Raw genomic sequence first — 25138 nt, 5'->3', positions numbered from 1 at the left:
AGTTCAATTCGAAATATCTTCCTAAATGGATTATATACTTAAAATTATTAATCATTTCAAAATCAATACTTTTGTTACAAAAATGTTATATTATTACATATCACCTCATTGAATAACATTTTCATACAAATTGGTTGGTAAAATATCTGCCATATGTTGCGTGATATCCACACATCACCAGGAACGAAATGTAAAGAACATTATTTTTGTAGTCGAAGCTATTTTTTCCTGGAATGAACATGGCCACTGTTTCGCCTAACATTTTGTCTCTTTTTAACTGTTCTAAAGCAACTGTGAAACGAGAATATATACCAAATTGAGAACATCTTTTTTGAAGTCGGTTATAAACGCTTTTGATCCAAAAATGTATACTGAAAGTAAACATCGAGCCCACATTGATATGCATAGACTAACTTCAATTGGTTGATGAACTTTAAATTCAAATCCAATGAGTTTTTCCGATATGAATTTATATTTATCGCAAATTTATCTATCAAAAATCATGAAAATATTTTCGTTTGATAATGGAAATTTATAATTAGTATTGTTTTAAGAAAATATAAGATAACCTGGTAACTAAATAGGAGTTTAGTTTTCAACAGGAGTTGCAATTTATAAGTTTCACTTTGAAGCACCTGAAATTGGATGTTAGAAATTTAACTTTTTAATTTTTAAGAGTAGGTTTAAAATCAAATTTAATGGCGTTGTGCATTCGTTCGTTAGAAATTTTAGCGCTAGTTAAAATTTTCAAGTATAGTTTTAACCGTTTCACGTGTTTAAGATTTTGTTAGCAAATAAAAGTACACTAAGTATAGACTTATGAACAATTTCAATAACATACCGAAAGTGTACACATGAATGTTAAGGTAGGTCCACATAATTTTCGCGTACCAGATCTCCGTCGCGTAGCATCGACGCGTATCAAGTTTGCTTGTGGATGTAATTACTTGATACAAATGCCTGATACGAATACTTGATACAAAATATGTATACGTATATTACATACTTAATTACTTAACCTAAACGACGTGTTAATGCAAGGAAACAAAGATTCACGAAGTACATATTAACGTTATATCCTTAACTAGTTCCACCCCCGTAGCTCCACCCCTGTAGGTCGTAGCGTAGCGTAGATAATATATAGCCTATAAACTTCACACTGAAAGATTTTTTCAAATCGGACCAGTATTTGACCGAGAATAGCGTGTTCAAACAAACAAACAAACTCTTCAGCTTTATGATATTGTTTTCATTTACGTTTATGTACCGAGAAACGAATATTGTGAATGCACAACGTTGATTTTGTCTAATTACAGTGGTATTTCTAAATTTAATGCATGAAAATGTAATACGTGGAATTCCCAGTGAAATTAGCAGGCAGAATGGAGGTAACAAGTTGCAATTACCACGTAGATTTGATATTACGATCTAAAATTTTAACATAATGAGGGAACGTTGTATGCGAGCGAGCTCACACTCGACTTGCTATTGTTCGCAGTAATCTTATTACTGAAGTATATTTGCGAACAAAACATTAGAAACGTGGCAGGGCAAACAAGTGAAGTAAGCGAAAAATATTATTTGAAGATAGTATGGAATATTTTAGCCTGACTTACCAGAATACATGTTTATGATGTAAGCTGACAAAAAGGTATATAAATATTTAAATGCTTTAAATTAATATTAAAGAGAGACTTTAAAATTCAAAATATTATATTTGCACGCTTAACTACGAACAGAATGTCTAAGAATCCGTTTAACTTGTACGTTACATCTTCATAACTGCATTCCGCAAATAAAGATAATTTGAATTTGATTTCATACCCGAGCAATCAAACTTTTTTTAAATAAACTATTTATGGTAGGAGAAGCACACGAGAATTAATTGCATAAAGCTACAACCGATAACGATATTTCTGATTTCCAATACCGAGGTGGTTATTTTTGACAGGCTGCCAGCATGTCTATCTATCTATTGAACAAGTTCAATATATAGTTTGAATACGCATCGTTATTGCATTCTGTTAAAAGCATTCTAAATTTTGACAGATTTTAGAATACAAAAGAAAGTAACTGCTTTACGTGTAGTGTAAATATTTTGTGTCATTTTTACATTATTTTTACATTACACATTAAACAAATTTGTTTTAGATTTGCAAGCAGTATTTGATTTAGATTTGCTCTTCATAATTCCCCTGCTTAATTCAAATTAATAAATTTACAGATTTTTCAAACATTTTAAAATCACAAGTAGAATAATCTGTTCTTATCTATGATCTCAAGATCTTCACACTATCTTTAGCATAATCTACGACACCGTAATATTTATCATTTCATACATTATAAAAATCAGCGTTGAATTTAGACAAAGTATATCAAAAAAGCAAAACAGATAAAGCAAATCTGCGAATGTGTAATTGAATATTCAACTGAAAATAGTAGCAGCTAAAATACAAAGACTAAAAAATGAAATTTTACAATTTGAATTAATGGAAACATCAGAAATTATAAAACGAAATAAACGTACTACTTATATACCAAATCGGAAACCTAGGTGCATAAAAATATGGCTTTTGGTTTGTTTAAAAAAGTACCTAAGTAATTTCAAGGTTGGTTATCGCAATAACGTTACGTTATGGAGTAAGGCGACGATTTTGGTCTTTTAATCCTGCCAAAGAAGGTTCACTTCTGACACGTGTGCGTGGCACACACTCTTTTTTTAATAATTCTTGTCTTTCTCTGCATAAAAAAATACTTACCTAAATTCTTCAATACATTCTATAAATTTATTTATAAATTATTTTGTTGTCTAAAGTTCTACCCAGTTCTTTAGTTATACCCAGTTTCTCCATGATGGATGCTATGTTTTCAAAGAAATTTCGCGTATCGCATATTTTTACAAACTATGCATAAGCCGAATTCCTACAAATATTTGTCATATCACTGGAGGTTATATTATATTATATACTAAGAGAAATTGTAATAGTTCAGTCCGTATGCCCGCAAAGCATTTCCTGGACGGAGATGTCTGCATTCCTTTGTCTAATGCACTGTCGCTTGCATTGAACGTGATATATACTAATATTATAAAGCTAAAGAGTTTGTTTGTTTGAACGCGCTATTCTCAGGAACTACTGGTCCAATTTGAAAAATTATTTCGGTGTTAGATAGCCCATTCATCGAGGAGGGCTATAGACTATAACATCATCACGCTAAGACCAACAGGAGTGGATCCACGCGGGTGAAACCGCGGGGCGCAGCTAGTACAACAATATGGAATCGTATGTTAATAATATTTTCCTGCTCCTATGTGACTAACACGCGAATTTCATGTCGTTTGACCTAAATCGATAAACTGTGTTTTCGTTCAGTGTCATGCAATGGTTCCGGCGTTGAGAGTTAGAAATGATGACGAGTAACTTTTTTTATTTTTAACATTTTTTTATTATTATTAGCTTCACCTGTTTGTATTTTATATGAAACCGACTCTTTGAGGATCGATTTTGACCCACTTCAAACGGACAGATTTAATTTCGTACACTTCTGAAGGATCGGTGAAAATACAATAATTTCATGGCGTGTTTTCTTAGTTTTTAACATATATTAATATTAGAGCCATTTATAAAATTTCATATCTACTTTCATAATTTTTATAGTCAGTTCAATGTAGGCCGAATTTTCAGGCACTTGGCTCTTAGACAAAATAATGATAAATATTCTTAAACTCTTCTGTTGTGACGGGAGGAAACATAAATGTTGCTGTTAAACTATTATTTTGCGATACGATGTCCATATAAATTAGAACATCAAAAAAAGATTTTATTAATTAATTTATTTGCATAATTTTTATAACTTTGAACGTTAAAATCTTATATAAGCTGATAACATAATTTAAAACTCAGGAGATGCAAGAATATGAGCAAAACTCATCTAAAATTATAACTTCATACGCACATTGCCTTAAGTTTACATAACTTTGTAGTTATGAAATTGGATTTAAACTGTGTTGTGACGTATAAAATTATGCACGAGTTATTAAGAAAATTTTCAAGATAATAATGAAAATTATTCTTAAAATTGTCCTCCAATATTTTTACCATGGAAGTAAAACGTACCTATAGGTTCTGTGAAGTACCGATTTTTATCAACGTCATGAATCTCAACTCTCACTTTACTTTGTGTGATATGGCACGCATTTTACCGATATTTTATTTCATAAAATACTGATACACTCGGAAGTTATATGAAGCAAGTGTATGAATAAATTTGTATGAAAATAACGAGGAAACTGAGAGTGGAATTAAATTGATATCAATTATACACAATTACAACGAATGCAAACCATTTTAATGAGGTTGGGCGGTTATTGCACTGAAATGGCATGGCTAATTAGATGCAGCTCAGTTTACAAGTAATAAACATTCGACATAGTATTTTCTAGGGTTTGATTTTACGCGAGTATTATACATTTAGAAATTAAAGACTTTTTAACGGATATACTGTCGGACGAAAACACCTACAAAAAAGTCGACAAGGACCCAACAAACAAGGTAATGAAACAAACAACTGACCTTATAAATAAACACAAAACGACATTAAATCTTGACACTAAGTATCTTATTCCATCTTGCGTGAAACCCCCTAAGATGTATGGCTTACCTAAAATACACAAAACTAATACTCCATTAAGACCTATTGTGAGTCAAATTGATACACCCACTCAAAAACTATCACAACACATGTCTAGGGTGCTCGCTCCCCTCAGAGGTAACACCAGTGCTTATGTTAAGGACTCATACCATTTTGTTGAGATATTAAAAGACCTAAATATCGAAAACAATGAAACCATGGTTAGCTTTGATGTGCAGTCTCTTTTTACTAATCTCCCGGTGACTGATTGCATCAATATTGTTAAGAGAAGGTTAGATGAACACAATATGCCATTAGAATATGCAGAGATCTTAGAACATTGCCTAACATCTGGCTATTTATTGTGGAATGGTGAATTTTACATGCAGGTTGATGGGGTGGCCATGGGCTCTCCAGTATCACCCGTTGTCGCTGATATTTTTATGGAAGACTTCGAGGAGAGAGCCTTGGCCACAGCACCAGTCAAACCGAGACTGTATAAACGCTATGTAGATGACACCTTCACAATACTCCCTACTGAACATATACCTGCATTCTTAGAACATCTTAACTCCATACATAAAAACATCCAATTTACTATGGAGTTAGAAACTAACAACCGTCTAGCCTTTCTTGACATTTTAATAATGAGGGGACGGGATGGCATGCTCAACCATACAGTGTATAGGAAAGCCACTCATACTGATAGGTACCTCAATGGTGAATCTCACCACCACCCTTGCCAACTAGCTTCTGTCGGTAAATCTTTGTTTCAGAGAGCCCGCCACCTCTGTGATGCTGCCCACCTCAGCGGGGAACTGCAGCATGTCAAGCGGGTACTACGTAACAACAAGCTGCAGGCGCCTCCACAGCATCACAGGAGTCGAACGAAGCCACACACAGTTGAAAGACAACCGGCCTACCTACCATATGTGAAGGGAGTTACTGACAGAATTGGAAGAATCCTAAGACGAGCTTCAATTAAAACTATATATAAGCCGCACAAGAAGATAAACCAATTCTTGAGACCAATTAAAAGTAATATTCCTCTACAAGAAGCAGGCGTGTACAAGTTAGACTGTGATTGTGGTCTCTCATACATCGGCCAAACAAAAAGAAGCATTGCTAACCGACTGAAGGAGCACATTGCGGATATCAAGCATCGGCGTCACAAGAAGTCTGCGGTATGTGAACACACACTGGACAACAACCACTTCATAAGATTTGACCAACCACAAATCCTTGCCAGAGAAAATAAATTTTTTCCAAGACTTGTGCGCGAGGCTATTGAAATTAAAAAACATCCAAATTTCAATAGAGAAGATGGTTTGAAACTCTCTAACACCTGGGATCCTGTTATTAAGAATTTAAAATCCCATGTCAAACATACCAAAAGACTAGAAGACACGATCAGCCAATACTGCCAACATCCGGAAAAATACTCCACATACCAACTACGGAGGAATAGGTGGAGGTAGTTTACAAATAACAATTTGTGAATGACCGTCAAGACGTACAACATCTCAGTCTCCCCGTGACCACGCTCGCTGTAAAGTGTTCGAAACGTCGGGAAAATAATATAATGATTAAATCGCGTTTAAAATCCGTTAAAAAGTCTTTAATTTCTAAACATTCGACAGTTGTGTATTATAAAAATAACTGCGTTAAAAACAACCGACTTCAAAAACGGAAAAGTAAGAAATAAAAAAGATTTGATATTATTAATTACTACATATTATTTTTATGTGCTATTTACTAAAAAGGTTTGATGTCGGTGCATGGGCTTAATACTAAGTGCTTAGTGTTTGGCACCGACTTCAAACCTATTTAATAAATAGCACATAAAAATAATATGTAGTAATTAATAATATCAAATCTTTTTTATTTCTTACTTTTCCGTTTTTGAAGTCGGTTGTTTTTAACGCAGTTATTTTTATTTAATACTTTTTAGTGTATTTTTCAACACGAATCAAACGAGCCCAAACTCGATAAAGTTGAGTCAATATATTACTGAGTTCCTATGGCCACCTTCCGATTCCATCATCAGATCAGCTCCATGTCATGATAATGTTTCATCGCTATCCAATTTACATTCGTATACAAAATTTCAGCTCAATCGGTTATCGGGAAGTGAATCAAAGTTACTTGCTACATTGAAATTAAGTCATCGAGTACAGACAAAAATGCTCATAAAATAAAAACTACTAGGCCTAGCCGAATAAAATTTTTATGGGACCAATTCGACACCATCCCGCATCGAACAAAAAAAGAATCACGTAAATCGGTTCAGAAACCTCGGAGTAATCGGTGTACATACATAAAAAAAAAAAAAAAATATACCGGCCGAATTGATAACCTCCTCCTTTTTTTTGAAGTCGGTTAAAAACAACCGTAATTTAGGCAATAACCTTTGCAATAACTGAAAAAAAAGTGAGCATTAATATTTACGGATTTTTTTTTTGTTACATATCATACTATCTGCGCTCCGCGGTTAGCGTGATAATATATAGCCTATTATAGCCTTCCTCGATAAATGGGCTATCCAACACCGAAAGAATTTTTCAAATCAGACCAGTAGTTCCTGAGATTAGCGCGTTCAAAAAAACAAACAAACTCTTCAGCTTTATAATATTATTAGTATAGATTAATTTAGAATGATGTATGAGAATATTTTCACAGGTAACTAGTTAGTATGAATGCTAGTGAAATCAAAATGGTTTATTTATACCATTTAATGAGCAAATATAACGCCCACCATAAAATAAACAATACCCAGTTAGAGACTAAATAAACAAGCTTAATTGAACAAGCCTATGGCAATTAAAAACTTATTCAATGTGCAACGTATTTGTTTTGTAAATAATGTCTCGTCTTGTTAATAATGTTTTGTTTTCTAAATAATAATGTTATGTTTTCCTCTTAATTATTATTATTATTTAATATAAATTATATTTATAAAAAACAAACGTTGCGTAAGCTGATAGATAACACTTTTTACTCGCTCTACGGCTTAACGTTCCAACGCGATCAGCTTAAAACGTTTAATCCTTGATTTTGATTGACGTTATATTAATAACTAGGCTAGATTGAGTCTATATTTGCGATTCTGTCTCAGTATAAATATATTCGACGTGACTGTACATAAAAATAAAGGTTTTCCATTCATTTATAAAGAAAAGCTCTTTTACTCAGGCGTTTATCTTTCTAAGCGAAATATCTTCTTAATATATATAAATCTCGTGTCACAATGTTTGTCTTCAATGGACTCCTAAACCACTTAACCGATTATAATAAAATTCGCACACCATGCGCAGTTCGATCCAACTTGAGAGATAGGATAGTTTAAATTTCAAGTCGTTTTAGAGAAAGCGGGCGAAGCCGCGGGCGGTAAGCTAGTATTTTATAAAAGAGTTTTAATGACATATACTCTTTTATAAATGTCTCCGAATAATATGGCCGCATCTTAAGGTGTCCTCAAAAGTATTTACAGTAACATTACGAAGAGATATATTTTCTTCGCCGCGCCTTAAAGCCGAGGAGTCAATTAAGACGCACTTCACAGCGCCTCAGTCTGCGAAATATTTCATTTCTCCGATACGAGCCTCTTTATGTTAATACGTACATCTTATTTCTTTTAAACATTTGCACAGATTTTCCGTTCCAATGTTATGATGTTTCTCTGTAAACAAGTTCGACATGGAACGTTCGTTAATTTTAATTACAACCTAAGCAAACTGCCATGTTTAATACAATTTGCACAACATCGTATCTTTTTAACATCGCTGACAAAAGGCTCGATGAAGAGCTGTGGATATCAAAGCGGTATTAATTAAAAGGTAATTCAAGTGAGAGACAAATAAATCTTCTAGAGTATCACGGCATCGACGTCGTAAATTTTGAGTGATACTTTAAAATCTCAAGGATCCACCGGCATTGTGGTGTCACTTGACCTGCTTATGTCTCTCCCAGGTTGCCTCACTAAAACATAATATTATACAGGTCAAAGACGTCACAACCGACGACCACATTACAATACAGCTCTATCAACAACTATGAAACATTAATTACTGAATGAATGACTTTCATTTCGCTCCCTCTATGTTTAATTACCTCGGTAATAAGCTATTTCATAAAATTATAGTGTTATTTATACATTTTCAATGAGCTTATCAAAATAACGCATTTGATGAGTGAATATTATTCAATCACGTACCTATCTCAATACCAATTAACACTTAAATTGTCTTAATAAAATTATAATATTTCATTTCGTCCAATTTCCAATATTCAATGGTCTGTATTGTCTTTAGTGAGTATCTATGTAGTAATAAAACATTAGTATTAGTTTGGAAGAAAAAGATTTCCTTTTAGAATTTGCCCTTATGGGAGTTTTTAGCTTTAACTCTTGCGTTATTCTGGATCAAAAGGAATTATGTTAGGACCACAATACACTAGTTATTTTTTCATAATCTTATAAATCGCAGGTAAACTACTAAGTTTGTTTATAAAATGCGAATTATTAATTCCGGAGAATTTTTTGGTTTAATTCGGAATTAAACCAAAAAATAAATTTCAACAACTAAAAATTCTAGCTACTTACAACAAAATAATATTTAATTATAAAAATCGAATAACGTATTAAATTGTATTCAATGCAATCATTTCAGCACGTATTTCGAATGCTCATTGTTTTGAGTATAATACAAGTTTCCAATTTCTGCTAAAAGGGTCCACACAAAAATGTTTTGCACAGGTAATTTTAAATGTCAGCGGTACAAATGTGTTATTTGTTCGGAACATGGGTAATACGGCTCTCTTTGTTACATTTTAATATTAAGAGACCTTTGCGTGTCTTCTTTGATGTCTACAATGTCAATTCTCTTTTATTTACTGAATATCGAGTCAGAGTTGTGTTTCAATTGACCGTTATTTTTGTACCTAATGTTTTTGTTGATATAAGTTATATTTTTAATTTATTTTATTTTTATTTCAAATATTATTTTATTTTATTTCCTTGGTTCTAAACAGGTTCAAGATGTGTTAAAGATTGGAAGCGGATGTTTGAAGAAATCTATCCTACCTCCTGCACATGGCTCAAAGTTTCCCTTATAAAACATTCCTTAATCCCTCCACGTCTCGAAAAAGTCAAACTTACACAAAGAAACATTCCAAATATTACTAACCTCGGATTAAAGTAAGTTGTTATTGTTTCGAGTAAAGACAAGTATAAACACACTAAATAGTAGTGAAAGATTGAAGCGCGCGTGAACCTCTTCGGAGGGCGCGAGGGGCCGGCGCGATGCGGTCTCGCCAGGGATGTACGTAATATATCCTGCAGACGAAGTAGTTTCCCTGACTTACAGCTCGCATTCGCTGCCCCGGCCTAGGCAGCGGCCAACTTTAGACTTAATTTTTGGACCGCCGCCGCTCGTGCCGAGTAGAGCGCAGACCCCAGCCCCGTCCCCCGCCCCACCCCGTGCAGTGTCCGTCCCCAAAACGGCGCCCCCGGAGCCAGCACAACGCGCGCCGGCCTCGCCGACGCCGTCCATCGAGCGGCCGGCAAAGCCGCGCGAGCGCACCAAGGCGAAACTCTTCAAGAAACTGGGCCGCCATGAGGACACCGAATTCGGAAAAATTGTTAGGACGCCTGCACCTGACGAATTCGAACTACCCGCTCCGCTACCGACTCCAGCATTCTCCCGAAAGAACATTTTCGATCGAGACTTTGATGCATTGTTCGAAGTCGCGAGTACCCCAGAGTTTTGTGCCAATATACGAGTTACGACTCCAGAGCCCGACCGGCGGTCTGATGTATCGGCTCCCCACTTTCCTTCTCCCTCCACCTCCTCACTTAGTTTGCTCCCTCCTCGACCACAATCAGAACCAACGGCTAACTGCTCACCAGCGCACAGCCCACAATCGACGCCACCAACTCAACGATCGTCATTCGAAGGTTTATGAACAAGAGTTTGGGTTTGATTGCAACCTTCATCGACTAATCGATCACGAGTGTTTGAATTCATCGTGCATGGTCCTTTGCAAACTATAACAAGAAGCTTAATATGTTTTGGGTGTGTTTCTTGTAATATGCGTGATATATAAATTTACTTACCGTTTTAATTAACCTATTAAATTATAGTAAAATAGTCCTTTACTTACAGGCACTAACGCAAAGCCGAAAAAAGTCAGCTTTTTTCGCAAATTCAGCCGGTCAAGAGAATCGCCTTCGCCACAGCCAGTCAAGATGCAGCAACCGTCGTTAGAAATGGCTCTTCGAGAGCTGACTCATCCATCACACAACGAGCAATTGAAAAATCAACAACAAGTCACTTTTAAATTAGTCAAAACAGGTAAAGTTTCAAAATAATTTTTTTATACGATTTTAAAAACATATTCCTTCGATTGCAATCTAATGCGATTCAAATACAGGGCAACAATCACCATCCTGTGTGTAATAAATATATTTCTTCTAATAATGAGGATAGAATTATCAAATTCAGTTTTTTATAGGTTTTTTTGAAAATGCCAGTCGTGTGCGCTTGGTTAAAATACGCGGTTTAAGTATTGGAACTATCCCAGTTATTATATGTATTATAAATATTTAAAAAAAACATATTTCTAACACCGAATCATTGAGCCTACCAATAAAACCTCAATTTTTTGATAATAGCTAAACATTAATATTCAAATTGTCTTTTGCAAGAAACTCGGCAATTATAAAGACAGTGATTTATTTGTTCGGTACCATCACGCCAAATCACAAACAATACAAAATAATTATAGCTAGTTAAAACGATGCTGGTAAGTAATATTAAGCAAACAATTTCCTTGGTTAAAAAAATTGGTTGTCTGCAAAGTCGGTTTACTGACGATAGTTGAACGTGACAACGATTGTGCTTCTTTGTCGCTCGTTCCGCGCTCTCGCTTGCACCTCAAGCCTTTACATGGAACGCCTCAAAGCGAGGTAACGCCGCATGAGTCATGTTTTTTCGTGCGTGAAGCCGGCTCTATCGAATTATAAGACGTTGTCACGTCAAAAAATATTTACCGAACCGATCACAGATCAACTGATCCGTGTCACGAATCTTTGATAAATGTCTTGATAAATGTACAAAGTTTGAATTAAATATATCCGTTTAAAGTGGGTCATAATTGAGTCTAAAGGAGTTAGTTACCTACAAGCATACAGGTGAAGCTAATAAAAGCGTGTTAAAAATGTAGATGTCGTATTAGATATCATGTTTTAAAAATTAAACATGACGTGTTGTGATTCTGGTCCATTTGTTGGCGAAATCTCGTTTCAGCAATGCAATTTAGAATCCACCGCAATCGAGGTTTGCACGGGATTACGTTACCGCAAGAGAATGCCGCGTATACAGGTTTTCATGTCTATTTATATAGCATGTAAATTGACTGTACCTTTTTACCCGACTGCGACAGAAGGAGGGTATAAATTTATAAAGAATAGAAAAAATTCGATCACGAGGCGGGACTTGAACCCGCATCCTTCGCGCCATTCCGGGGCGGATGCCTAACCAACTCAGCCACTCGTGACCCGCCTGAGCAATCGAATTTATTCTATCCTTTCAGTTTTATGTGTCTTAAGGGACACACCGCGCGCCATCTATTGAGATGATTTAACAACCATTTCAACCAATATGAAGCACTTTTCAGTGAATACAATATTGTAACGATGGAACACGACCTTTCTTGAATTTATATTTTTTGGTTTTTATGGCATTCAAATGCTTTATAAATATAAATTTATAAAGAATAGAAAAAATTCGATCACGAGGCGGGACTTGAACCCGCATCCTTCGCGCCATTCCGGGGCGGATGCCTAACCAACTCAGCCACTCGTGACCCGCCTGAGCAATCGAATTTATTCTATCCTTTCAGTTTTATGTGTCTTAAGGGACACACCGCGCGCCATCTATTGAGATGATTTAACAACCATTTCAACCAATATGAAGCACTTTTCAGTGAATACAATATTGTAACGATGGAACACGACCTTTCTTGAATTTATATTTTTTGGTTTTTATGGCATTCAAATGCTTTATAAATATAAATTTATAAAGAATAGAAAAAATTCGATCACGAGGCGGGACTTGAACCCGCATCCTTCGCGCCATTCCGGGGCGGATGCCTAACCAACTCAGCCACTCGTGACCCGCCTGAGCAATCGAATTTATTCTATCCTTTCAGTTTTATGTGTCTTAAGGGACACACCGCGCGCCATCTATTGAGATGATTTAACAACCATTTCAACCAATATGAAGCACTTTTCAGTGAATACAATATTGTAACGATGGAACACGACCTTTCTTGAATTTATATTTTTTGGTTTTTATGGCATTCAAATGCTTTATAAATATAAATTTATAAAGAATAGAAAAAATTCGATCACGAGGCGGGACTTGAACCCGCATCCTTCGCGCCATTCCGGGGCGGATGTCTAACCAACTCAGCCACTCGTGACCCGCCTGAGCAATCGAATTTATTCTATCCTTTCAGTTTTATGTGTCTTAAGGGACACACCGCGCGCCATCTATTGAGATGATTTAACAACCATTTCAACCAATATGAAGCACTTTTCAGTGAATACAATATTGTAACGATGGAACACGACCTATCTTGAATTTATATTTTTTGGTTTTTATGGCATTCAAATGCTTTATAAATATAAATTTATAAAGAATAGAAAAAATTCGATCACGAGGCGGGACTTGAACCCGCATCCTTCGCGCCATTCCGGGGCGGATGCCTAACCAACTCAGCCACTCGTGACCCGCCTGAGCAATCGAATTTATTCTATCCTTTCAGTTTTATGTGTCTTAAGGGACACACCGCGCGCCATCTATTGAGATGATTTAACAACCATTTCAACCAATATGAAGCACTTTTCAGTGAATACAATATTGTAACGATGGAACACGACCTTTCTTGAATTTATATTTTTTGGTTTTTATGGCATTCAAATGCTTTATAAATATAAATTTATAAAGAATAGAAAAAATTCGATCACGAGGCGGGACTTGAACCCGCATCCTTCGCGCCATTCCGGGGCGGATGCCTAACCAACTCAGCCACTCGTGACCCGCCTGAGCAATCGAATTTATTCTATCCTTTCAGTTTTATGTGTCTTAAGGGACACACCGCGCGCCATCTATTGAGATGATTTAACAACCATTTCAACCAATATGAAGCACTTTTCAGTGAATACAATATTGTAACGATGGAACACGACCTTTCTTGAATTTATATTTTTTGGTTTTTATGGCATTCAAATGCTTTATAAATATAAATTTATAAAGAATAGAAAAAATTCGATCACGAGGCGGGACTTGAACCCGCATCCTTCGCGCCATTCCGGGGCGGATGCCTAACCAACTCAGCCACTCGTGACCCGCCTGAGCAATCGAATTTATTCTATCCTTTCAGTTTTATGTGTCTTAAGGGACACACCGCGCGCCATCTATTGAGATGATTTAACAACCATTTCAACCAATATGAAGCACTTTTCAGTGAATACAATATTGTAACGATGGAACACGACCTTTCTTGAATTTATATTTTTTGGTTTTTATGGCATTCAAATGCTTTATAAATATAAATTTATAAAGAATAGAAAAAATTCGATCACGAGGCGGGACTTGAACCCGCATCCTTCGCGCCATTCCGGGGCGGATGCCTAACCAACTCAGCCACTCGTGACCCGCCTGAGCAATCGAATTTATTCTATCCTTTCAGTTTTATGTGTCTTAAGGGACACACCGCGCGCCATCTATTGAGATGATTTAACAACCATTTCAACCAATATGAAGCACTTTTCAGTGAATACAATATTGTAACGATGGAACACGACCTTTCTTGAATTTATATTTTTTGGTTTTTATGGCATTCAAATGCTTTATAAATATAAATTTATAAAGAATAGAAAAAATTCGATCACGAGGCGGGACTTGAACCCGCATCCTTCGCGCCATTCCGGGGCGGATGCCTAACCAACTCAGCCACTCGTGACCCGCCTGAGCAATCGAATTTATTCTATCCTTTCAGTTTTATGTGTCTTAAGGGACACACCGCGCGCCATCTATTGAGATGATTTAACAACCATTTCAACCAATATGAAGCACTTTTCAGTGAATACAATATTGTAACGATGGAACACGACCTTTCTTGAATTTATATTTTTTGGTTTTTATGGCATTCAAATGCTTTATAAATATAAATTTATAAAGAATAGAAAAAATTCGATCACGAGGCGGGACTTGAACCCGCATCCTTCGCGCCATTCCGGGGCGGATGCCTAACCAACTCAGATAACAGACTCAGAAACCAACTCAGACTTGTTAAATCATCTCAATAGATGGCGCGCGGTGTGTCCCTTAAGACACATAAAACTGAAAGGATAGAATAAATTCGATTGCTCAGGCGGGTCACGAGTGGCTGAGTTGGTTAGGCATCCGCCCCGGAATGGCGCGAAGGATGCGGGTTCAAGTCCCGCCTCGTGATCGAATTTTTTCTATTCTTTATAAATTTATATTTATAAAGCATTTGAATGCCATAAAAACCAAAAAATATAAATTCAAGAAAGGTCGTGTTCCATCGTTACAATATTGTATTCACTGAAAAGTGCTTCATATTGGTTGAAATGGTTGTTAAATCATCTCAATAGATGGCGCGCGGTGTGTCCCTTAAGACACATAAAACTGAAAGGATAGAATAAATTCGATTGCTCAGGCGGGTCACGAGTGGCTGAGTTGGTTAGGCATCCGCCCCGGAATGGCGCGAAGGATGCGGGTTCAAGTCCCGCCTCGTGATCGAATTTTTTCTATTCTTTATAAATTTATATTTATAAAGCATTTGAATGCCATAAAAACCAAAAAATATAAATTCAAGAAAGGTCGTGTTCCATCGTTACAATATTGTATTCACTGAAAAGTGCTTCATATTGGTTGAAATGGTTGTTAAATCATCTCAATAGATGGCGCGCGGTGTGTCCCTTAAGACACATAAAACTGAAAGGATAGAATAAATTCGATTGCTCAGGCGGGTCACGAGTGGCTGAGTTGGTTAGGCATCCGCCCCGGAATGGCGCGAAGGATGCGGGTTCAAGTCCCGCCTCGTGATCGAATTTTTTCTATTCTTTATAAATTTATATTTATAAAGCATTTGAATGCCATAAAAACCAAAAAATATAAATTCAAGAAAGGTCGTGTTCCATCGTTACAATATTGTATTCACTGAAAAGTGCTTCATATTGGTTGAAATGGTTGTTAAATCATCTCAATAGATGGCGCGCGGTGTGTCCCTTAAGACACATAAAACTGAAAGGATAGAATAAATTCGATTGCTCAGGCGGGTCACGAGTGGCTGAGTTGGTTAGGCATCCGCCCCGGAATGGCGCGAAGGATGCGGGTTCAAGTCCCGCCTCGTGATCGAATTTTTTCTATTCTTTATAAATTTATATTTATAAAGCATTTGAATGCCATAAAAACCAAAAAATATAAATTCAAGAAAGGTCGTGTTCCATCGTTACAATATTGTATTCACTGAAAAGTGCTTCATATTGGTTGAAATGGTTGTTAAATCATCTCAATAGATGGCGCGCGGTGTGTCCCTTAAGACACATAAAACTGAAAGGATAGAATAAATTCGATTGCTCAGGCGGGTCACGAGTGGCTGAGTTGGTTAGGCATCCGCCCCGGAATGGCGCGAAGGATGCGGGTTCAAGTCCCGCCTCGTGATCGAATTTTTTCTATTCTTTATAAATTTATATTTATAAAGCATTTGAATGCCATAAAAACCAAAAAATATAAATTCAAGAAAGGTCGTGTTCCATCGTTACAATATTGTATTCACTGAAAAGTGCTTCATATTGGTTGAAATGGTTGTTAAATCATCTCAATAGATGGCGCGCGGTGTGTCCCTTAAGACACATAAAACTGAAAGGATAGAATAAATTCGATTGCTCAGGCGGGTCACGAGTGGCTGAGTTGGTTAGGCATCCGCCCCGGAATGGCGCGAAGGATGCGGGTTCAAGTCCCGCCTCGTGATCGAATTTTTTCTATTCTTTATAAATTTATATTTATAAAGCATTTGAATGCCATAAAAACCAAAAAATATAAATTCAAGAAAGGTCGTGTTCCATCGTTACAATATTGTATTCACTGAAAAGTGCTTCATATTGGTTGAAATGGTTGTTAAATCATCTCAATAGATGGCGCGCGGTGTGTCCCTTAAGACACATAAAACTGAAAGGATAGAATAAATTCGATTGCTCAGGCGGGTCACGAGTGGCTGAGTTGGTTAGGCATCCGCCCCGGAATGGCGCGAAGGATGCGGGTTCAAGTCCCGCCTCGTGATCGAATTTTTTCTATTCTTTATAAATTTATATTTATAAAGCATTTGAATGCCATAAAAACCAAAAAATATAAATTCAAGAAAGGTCGTGTTCCATCGTTACAATATTGTATTCACTGAAAAGTGCTTCATATTGGTTGAAATGGTTGTTAAATCATCTCAATAGATGGCGCGCGGTGTGTCCCTTAAGACACATAAAACTGAAAGGATAGAATAAATTCGATTGCTCAGGCGGGTCACGAGTGGCTGAGTTGGTTAGGCATCCGCCCCGGAATGGCGCGAAGGATGCGGGTTCAAGTCCCGCCTCGTGATCGAATTTTTTCTATTCTTTATAAATTTATATTTATAAAGCATTTGAATGCCATAAAAACCAAAAAATATAAATTCAAGAAAGGTCGTGTTCCATCGTTACAATATTGTATTCACTGAAAAGTGCTTCATATTGGTTGAAATGGTTGTTAAATCATCTCAATAGATGGCGCGCGGTGTGTCCCTTAAGACACATAAAACTGAAAGGATAGAATAAATTCGATTGCTCAGGCGGGTCACGAGTGGCTGAGTTGGTTAGGCATCCGCCCCGGAATGGCGCGAAGGATGCGGGTTCAAGTCCCGCCTCGTGATCGAATTTTTTCTATTCTTTATAAATTTATATTTATAAAGCATTTGAATGCCATAAAAACCAAAAAATATAAATTCAAGAAAGGTCGTGTTCCATCGTTACAATATTGTATTCACTGAAAAGTGCTTCATATTGGTTGAAATGGTTGTTAAATCATCTCAATAGATGGCGCGCGGTGTGTCCCTTAAGACACATAAAACTGAAAGGATAGAATAAATTCGATTGCTCAGGCGGGTCACGAGTGGCTGAGTTGGTTAGGCATCCGCCCCGGAATGGCGCGAAGGATGCGGGTTCAAGTCCCGCCTCGTGATCGAATTTTTTCTATTCTTTATAAATTTATATTTATAAAGCATTTGAATGCCATAAAAACCAAAAAATATAAATTCAAGAAAGGTCGTGTTCCATCGTTACAATATTGTATTCACTGAAAAGTGCTTCATATTGGTTGAAATGGTTGTTAAATCATCTCAATAGATGGCGCGCGGTGTGTCCCTTAAGACACATAAAACTGAAAGGATAGAATAAATTCGATTGCTCAGGCGGGTCACGAGTGGCTGAGTTGGTTAGGCATCCGCCCCGGAATGGCGCGAAGGATGCGGGTTCAAGTCCCGCCTCGTGATCGAATTTTTTCTATTCTTTATAAATTTATATTTATAAAGCATTTGAATGCCATAAAAACCAAAAAATATAAATTCAAGAAAGGTCGTGTTCCATCGTTACAATATTGTATTCACTGAAAAGTGCTTCATATTGGTTGAAATGGTTGTTAAATCATCTCAATAGATGGCGCGCGGTGTGTCCCTTAAGACACATAAAACTGAAAGGATAGAATAAATTCGATTGCTCAGGCGGGTCACGAGTGGCTGAGTTGGTTAGGCATCCGCCCCGGAATGGCGCGAAGGATGCGGGTTCAAGTCCCGCCTCGTGATCGAATTTTTTCTATTCTTTATAAATTTATATTTATAAAGCATTTGAATGCCATAAAAACCAAAAAATATAAATTCAAGAAGGAGGGTAATCATTCGCATCGTACATTTCAAGAAAGTATTAATATCCTGCTTTTGCGGTCAGAATGTAAGTAACATTAATAAATTTAATTTTCTCCGCAATATTTTTGTTACATTTACCATTAAATGAAAAAGAAACATTCCCTTCCAAAGCGAGAGTAAAAATTGTGAAATGTATGAAACAAAATTCATGATAAAGGCACATAAAATATGACTCAGAACGTGCTTCCCTTCAAAGGCCATAAAACAAACGTTTACTTCCCTCATGCTACCTTTGCAAAAGTAATATTGTTTGTCATCCTTATTAACAATCAGCCGAATCCGCTTTCGGTTTATTCGCGTACAAGAATAACTGAATATTACGTTACGAAGTTTTAGCGTCTCCATTTTTTTAAAGTCACGATAATTTAGTCACACTTTTTTTATAAATGCTTAGTCTTGTGATCTATGTCGTGATAATCAAGACTTAATATTCGATATCAAATAACGAAGTGAATAGCATTTTTGAAAGGGTTGGTATTTACCTATTCATATAATAATATTATTATCTCATAATATATTACAAAATGAGAGTAAGTGCTATTATGTAAGACGTAGATATATTACATATATCTACGTCTTACATAATTTTTTTAAAATTTGTTGCAGCATATACTTTCTTAGTATTTTGTAGAGCGAGTTCGGTCTCCATTCGAGTTATTCCCAAAACACAAGCAAACTTATAAATTGATATTGACATTGCTACATTACTGCAGGCTAGGGAGTACTTTTGTTATCTTACTTTTAGAAAGCCGAATATCTATTTTAACCGAAGTTTTTAAAGATAAAAATAAACGAATGATCAAAAACACATCACCGATTCTCTTGTTAGGTCCCTTGGTCATGCACGTTTATACTTAGTATAAAAAGAATACATTTAATTGTTTGTCTGTTAGCTGTTTATCTAAGGCTGTTTATGATTGAACTCAAAACCGCGATCAAATTTTAAAAAAGTATTACCAATTGAAAGCATTTTAACGAATAACATATTTTTATACATTACATTTTTTCCGCGGCGAGTGGAACCGGGTGAAGCAGCTAGTAGATGATATATTATTGGAAGTTTTCATGTGGAATTCTTTGGTACGTTTAGAGTTATATCCGGATTATTGTATTAGGATCGCCCCCTATTATACGGGTCTTAAACATAACTATAGGACTGAGATAATACACATAATGATACAAATATGGGATTTGTTATATGGATTTTATATGGTATAGTGGTAACGATGTGCGTGATAATAAGCGAGATCTAGGGTTATTTCTCCATTGAAAATATTAAAAAGTTCTGTCAGGGACATAAATGTTCACCTTCATTCTCATAAAGAAGTCTTTAATTTAGCGTAATTCACAACATTCCTTACCCCATGATACTTTTTTTACAAATAATCTTTATGATTTAAGAATCACGATAAAAAACGCGTTTTTACAAATAATTCAGAGAGAATTCGGATACGTTCCTATTCAATATATCCAAATAGCATAAAGGTGTTATTCGATTTAGACATAATCCATCGAAGCATATTCTTTATATCCGAACGAATCAACATTTAACAGAGGTACTAATTATTTACAAGCCACTGATTCAAAACTTCCTACGTAACGTTGTTCAGGCGAAGCTGTGCAATTGACCAAATTACTTGGATGTTAAGAAGTTACTATACAATATATTCCACATAACTCGTTTGATGTCTCCCCTTTTTATATAATTAAATTTTGTTCGCTTTACATATGCTTAAAACGGAAATTACGAAAATCAAATGTTATCATGTTTATATTCAGATAATGTTGTAACAGTGTAATCATTTTTGTAAATTCCTGAACGATGTTTTATATTATAATAAGGACTTGTTTTCGTTGATAATTTAAATACATAACAACGCTTCGTATTCGAGAGGTTGTCTATATCTAATTTCAAAGTAACGGAAGGGATCAAAACTTAAATTTCAAAATATAATACCAGATATCATTTTCAATAAATGTCGTAGATGTATACCTAGAGGGCTATCCATGTACACCGAAGGGAAACGCAACCAAATTGGGTCATTTAATTATTCAAATCTCTAACAACCCGAACTAATCATAAAGTTTTGGTTTAGCGCCTGTTTAAATTATTCATTTAAAATTGTAAGCGGACCGATTTCTATTAATCAATTCAACATCCATTACCGATAAGGCGATAGGAAATAACTGGGAATATATTTGAAGTTATTATATTAAATTTAAATCATTATTTTATTTTTCTTTGATGAGTAACAGGATGCTATAAAATTCTAGTAAAATAACCCACACATCTATGCTACGACTACATAATACAAAATAATATGCACTCAGGAATTTTGACGTTTCTTAACAATTACTATAAATAATAAATAAATATCGTAAAATGTGCACTTAAAATTCATAACTGTTCTCCAACAATGTTCGTTAGTGTAATTTATATTAGCATTTCCAATAGCTATTTGAATTTTAAGTAATAAATCCTTATTGTTTATTTATAAAACGTCTACGTTAGGGATTAAAACACAAATATTATGTAAAGTTAAGCTTGTTATGACAGAGAAACAAAAGCTTGTTTACTTAGATTACGTTTACAATTCTTGTTTTTATATAAAGATACTCAACATTTTTGGCACATAATCTGTTGTTTTTGTCATGTTGATAGGCCAATTTCTATGAATATTAAAGTGAAATATAGCTTACAAGTTTAACTAACATTTACAGAACAAAGGTGCTGGTTTTCAATCCACAACCCAAGTCGCACGCAAATTCCAACACAATGTGTATGTACAAACCACAAAAACACCCTCTACAAATCCAGTGGAACCTACGTTTAAATTTTTAATTTTATTTACAAAGCTTCGAAATGTGTCTATTGGCTATATTATGATAAGTTCAACTAGTCATCTAAGAAATACTACTGTTTCTAAAAGAATTTTTCTTTTATCGCAATTTATATATTGTAGTAATCAAAGTAAAAAGTATCCTTATCAAACCTTTATATCTGTATGTAATGCTTTGTCAATCTGCAATTATTTAATTTGTCCTAATGGACTTCATTATTTGAATAATGATAACCCTAAATTGCTGAGATATAATTACAACCCGTCATTGTGATTTTCACATTTTCCCTTTCAACGTCAAATCAAATAGACGTCATGAAGAGGATAAAGTCTAAAATTAAAGTTCTTTTCCCTCGATTAAAATATACGTGCCGAAATCTCTCAGTGCACGGCCCAAGTTATCTTACTCGTAAGGACGTTCATTTCACGTATAGATTCATATACTTCATAATGTATGTTCATGTTTGGATTGCGGCGGTTGCTTCTATATACAAGTACATTTCGACGTACCAAGAAGATACCATACGGTTTACGACACGCACGGATTATCTAGATTGGAACACGACATTCCCTTCGATTACAATATGCGAAATTGGAACTATCGACAAATTATTAACGAAAGCGACAAACGAGGATAAAGAAAACGCAAAGAATATGCATCTCGTCAAAGATATTGTTTTCTTTCGCGGCGATTGCCCGAGCTGTATTTCCACGTGCGAAAATAAAACTGAATGCTCTATTGACTTCGCACGCTTAACTTCTGTTTATCGTTCTGAGTGCAAAGATCTTTTTATTAGCTGCACATGGGATAATAAACCGATGAATTGTTGCCAACATTTTAAGGCCATCGAAACAGAATACGGCGTCTGTTTCTCGATGAATAATATACAATTTCGCGAGCAGCAATTTTCATATTACGTCGCGTCATCGGATCGACGAGACTTAGGGAGTCTCACCGTCGCGCTTTCGCAGGATTATGAAGCATTCCTGCATTCACATGAAGACGTGCCGTTCTGGAATATGGAACAAGATAGAAGAATTTCGGTAGAGTATGGTATGGAAGCAACTGTCCTATTTTCAATCGCAGATATAGAAAATGAGCCTGAAGTTAGTTTGTCCGTGCCGAGCGTAAGGCAATGCAGATTTCCGGACGAAGTGCCTAGCAATTTCCGTGGCTTCGGATACTACAGCTATTCTGTGTGTATTATACAATGTCGTATCGAAGAACAGTTGAGACTTTGCGATTGTACTTCGCATTTATCACCAGCTGTATATGAAGATCAATATTGTGATTTCGAGGGATTACAGTGTTTGACAAAACATTACTATAGGATAAAAAAATTGAAAGTTCCTGGTGTTAACGATACTGGATTGGAGTGTGACTGTTTGTCTTCTTGCACTGAACCGGATTATAATATCATTGCTAAAAAAGTTCGTCCAGCAGAGGGGAGTGCAGAAGGTTCGATTTCTTTTATTTTAGGTAACCGACCTTTTGAAAGAGTGACTAGGCAAGTAGCTCGTACTACGTTAGATTTGGTGGTTGCCATTGGAAATTGTTTTGGGCTGTGCTTCGGAGGCTCCATCCTATCAATTGTTGAATTCATGTATTTCATTTGCTTTAAGCAGTGGAAATATACTAATTTAAATTCATAATTATTGATATACATATATTGATTAAAATAAAGTAATTTTACTGCACACTAATATACCATTTGCATAGAATATAAAGGTTGTTCTCCTTTATATTTCTTGTTTTATGTTTACATTTCAGTCTAACCTAGACTTACACGTGGTTTAAAATATGAAAAGGTTTATGTTCTATATTCAATAATAAATCCCGTTTGAAATATTCTATAAAGCCTTTACTTACTAAATCCTCAGAAAGTTCGCAGCTAACGGGTGTTTAGTGGTTTTCTGCGAATTAGTTTATAATCAACAAAGTTTGTACTAAGAACACTATTGCTTAATAGTTAATACCATGTGTGATGGCCGAAAGGATGCTATCAACATAGGTTCTACGATATCATGTAGAATTCTCAGAATCTGTGGGTAACTTTAGCCGCAACACCTAAGACTACTATCCAATATAGTTGAGTGTATAGGTCTTTAGTAACGTTAACTACTTCAGAAGGTTTTAGGATGCGAATTTCCCCGATATAGATAATCTCCAATTCGATCGGGTATACTGTTTCTTGAACGCATATTCTAGCAATTTCCGTTTATAACAATGCAATTTTACTGTGTTTTTAAAAGCTTGAATTAACATAATTTAGTTGTTATTATTTATGTTAAGAATGTAAAAAAGCCCGTCCAAACATTTAATTAACTTAACAGGCATTTCATTAAAATGTGATATTTTATCATGGTTATATTAATAGAAATTTAACCTCCGCAAATAAATGTAATATGTAGTCAACACCTACGCGCAATTGCTTGTTGCTCTCGTTATTTAATATCTAGTATAAACTCACATTCATAAGCTATTATGGCGAAAATTTATCTGTAATTAATAAAAAACAACCAATTATACAATATATTTTCATAAAGATAATAAGCCGCTTTCTGATATTAGGTTGTACGAGCTATGGAAATTGAACTGATCAACAGATTGTAAAATCAATTTTCAAATATCCCGATGACGGAGAACAGTTGCGGTAAAATAACTAGATAAAAAGCCACCTATAATTGAATTCCGATTCAAAAGACACGATTTCAAAGAGTAGAAAAACCTTGCCTCAATTAAACTTGTTAAAACTCTGTTCCAAGCGGCGAACCTCGTAACTGGAAACGAAACAAATGAAATTATATTTAAAGTCTTCATCCCGCCGGTGTGGGATTTTTCATCCAGTTAACAAAATATTGTTTAAACTTCATGACGGATTTAATAGCCCGTGAATTTTGTTGCTTGATTCTGCTACAATTTTAATATTATGTTTTGGGATGCACGCTAAATATATCCGCTAACTTGGATATGAGGAAAGTTTTGTTTTAAAGTACTTATGTACTTATCTTCATTAATTGATATCTGTTAATATTATAATATATTCGAGGTAAGAATTTTTGTAATACTTCTTACTCATTAATTTATGTTTAATTTCCATTTTCATTTAATTTTAAAATCAATAGCTACTTTTATTATTATTGAAACTCTATTATTATCCGTAACTGATTTTATCGTATCGATAGATCGTGCTAAAAATGATCCCGAAAATCGAGTATAGATACTTCTGCCATAGTTTGAAAATATGTTTAAACTGGTTTATATTAAAGTGGAAATATACATAGATCTCTACAGCTACGAACTACATTACGTCCTAACGGAGATAAACCCTTTACAATTGATTTTACCCTTGACTCGGACACGTCTTCTCACTCAGCGAGTTGGAGCCAAACTTAATGCAATAAAGCTCACTAACTATTCCTAACTCTGAACTTTATCATTCCCAAAGGGTATTATCCTTTTCTTCGAACATTTTAAGAGCTAAAGTACATTTACAGCTAAATCTATTTTGTTGAATTCGTGTAATTTTTTATTACAATAATTGTTCCAAGAATTTGGAAAGCCGCTTTCTGTTATGAGGTTTTTTTAGTAAAAAAGTGTGGAAGCTGAAGTAAATTGATTAGAATTAAAT

General features: G+C 35.3%; 2 protein-coding genes across 11 annotated transcripts in view; both read left to right on the top strand.

Moving 5' to 3' along the window:
• The window catches only part of LOC123692876, a 141146-nt gene that overhangs the window by 25057 nt on the left and 90951 nt on the right, over positions 1–25138 (top strand). For all 10 annotated transcript variants that reach the window (XM_045637706.1, XM_045637705.1, XM_045637697.1 and 7 more), the window contains exons 2-3: positions 9658–10582; positions 10791–10979. In XM_045637706.1, coding sequence (XP_045493662.1) covers positions 9946–10582; positions 10791–10979 — 826 coding nt within the window. In that variant the 5' untranslated portion in view covers positions 9658–9945. The remainder of the gene's footprint in view (positions 1–9657; positions 10583–10790; positions 10980–25138) is intronic.
• Positions 4503–6243, top strand: LOC123692878. The gene has a single exon (XM_045637707.1). It carries the CDS (start codon positions 4554–4556, stop codon positions 6105–6107), a length of 1554 nt encoding a protein of 517 aa, XP_045493663.1. The 5' UTR covers positions 4503–4553; the 3' UTR covers positions 6108–6243.

Source organism: Colias croceus, chromosome 6 (genome assembly GCF_905220415.1).
Source record: "Colias croceus chromosome 6, ilColCroc2.1".
Lineage (NCBI taxonomy): Eukaryota > Metazoa > Arthropoda > Insecta > Lepidoptera > Pieridae > Colias > Colias croceus.
Note: the sequence above shows the minus strand (reverse complement) of the source record. Positions and strands in the feature narration are given on the sequence as shown.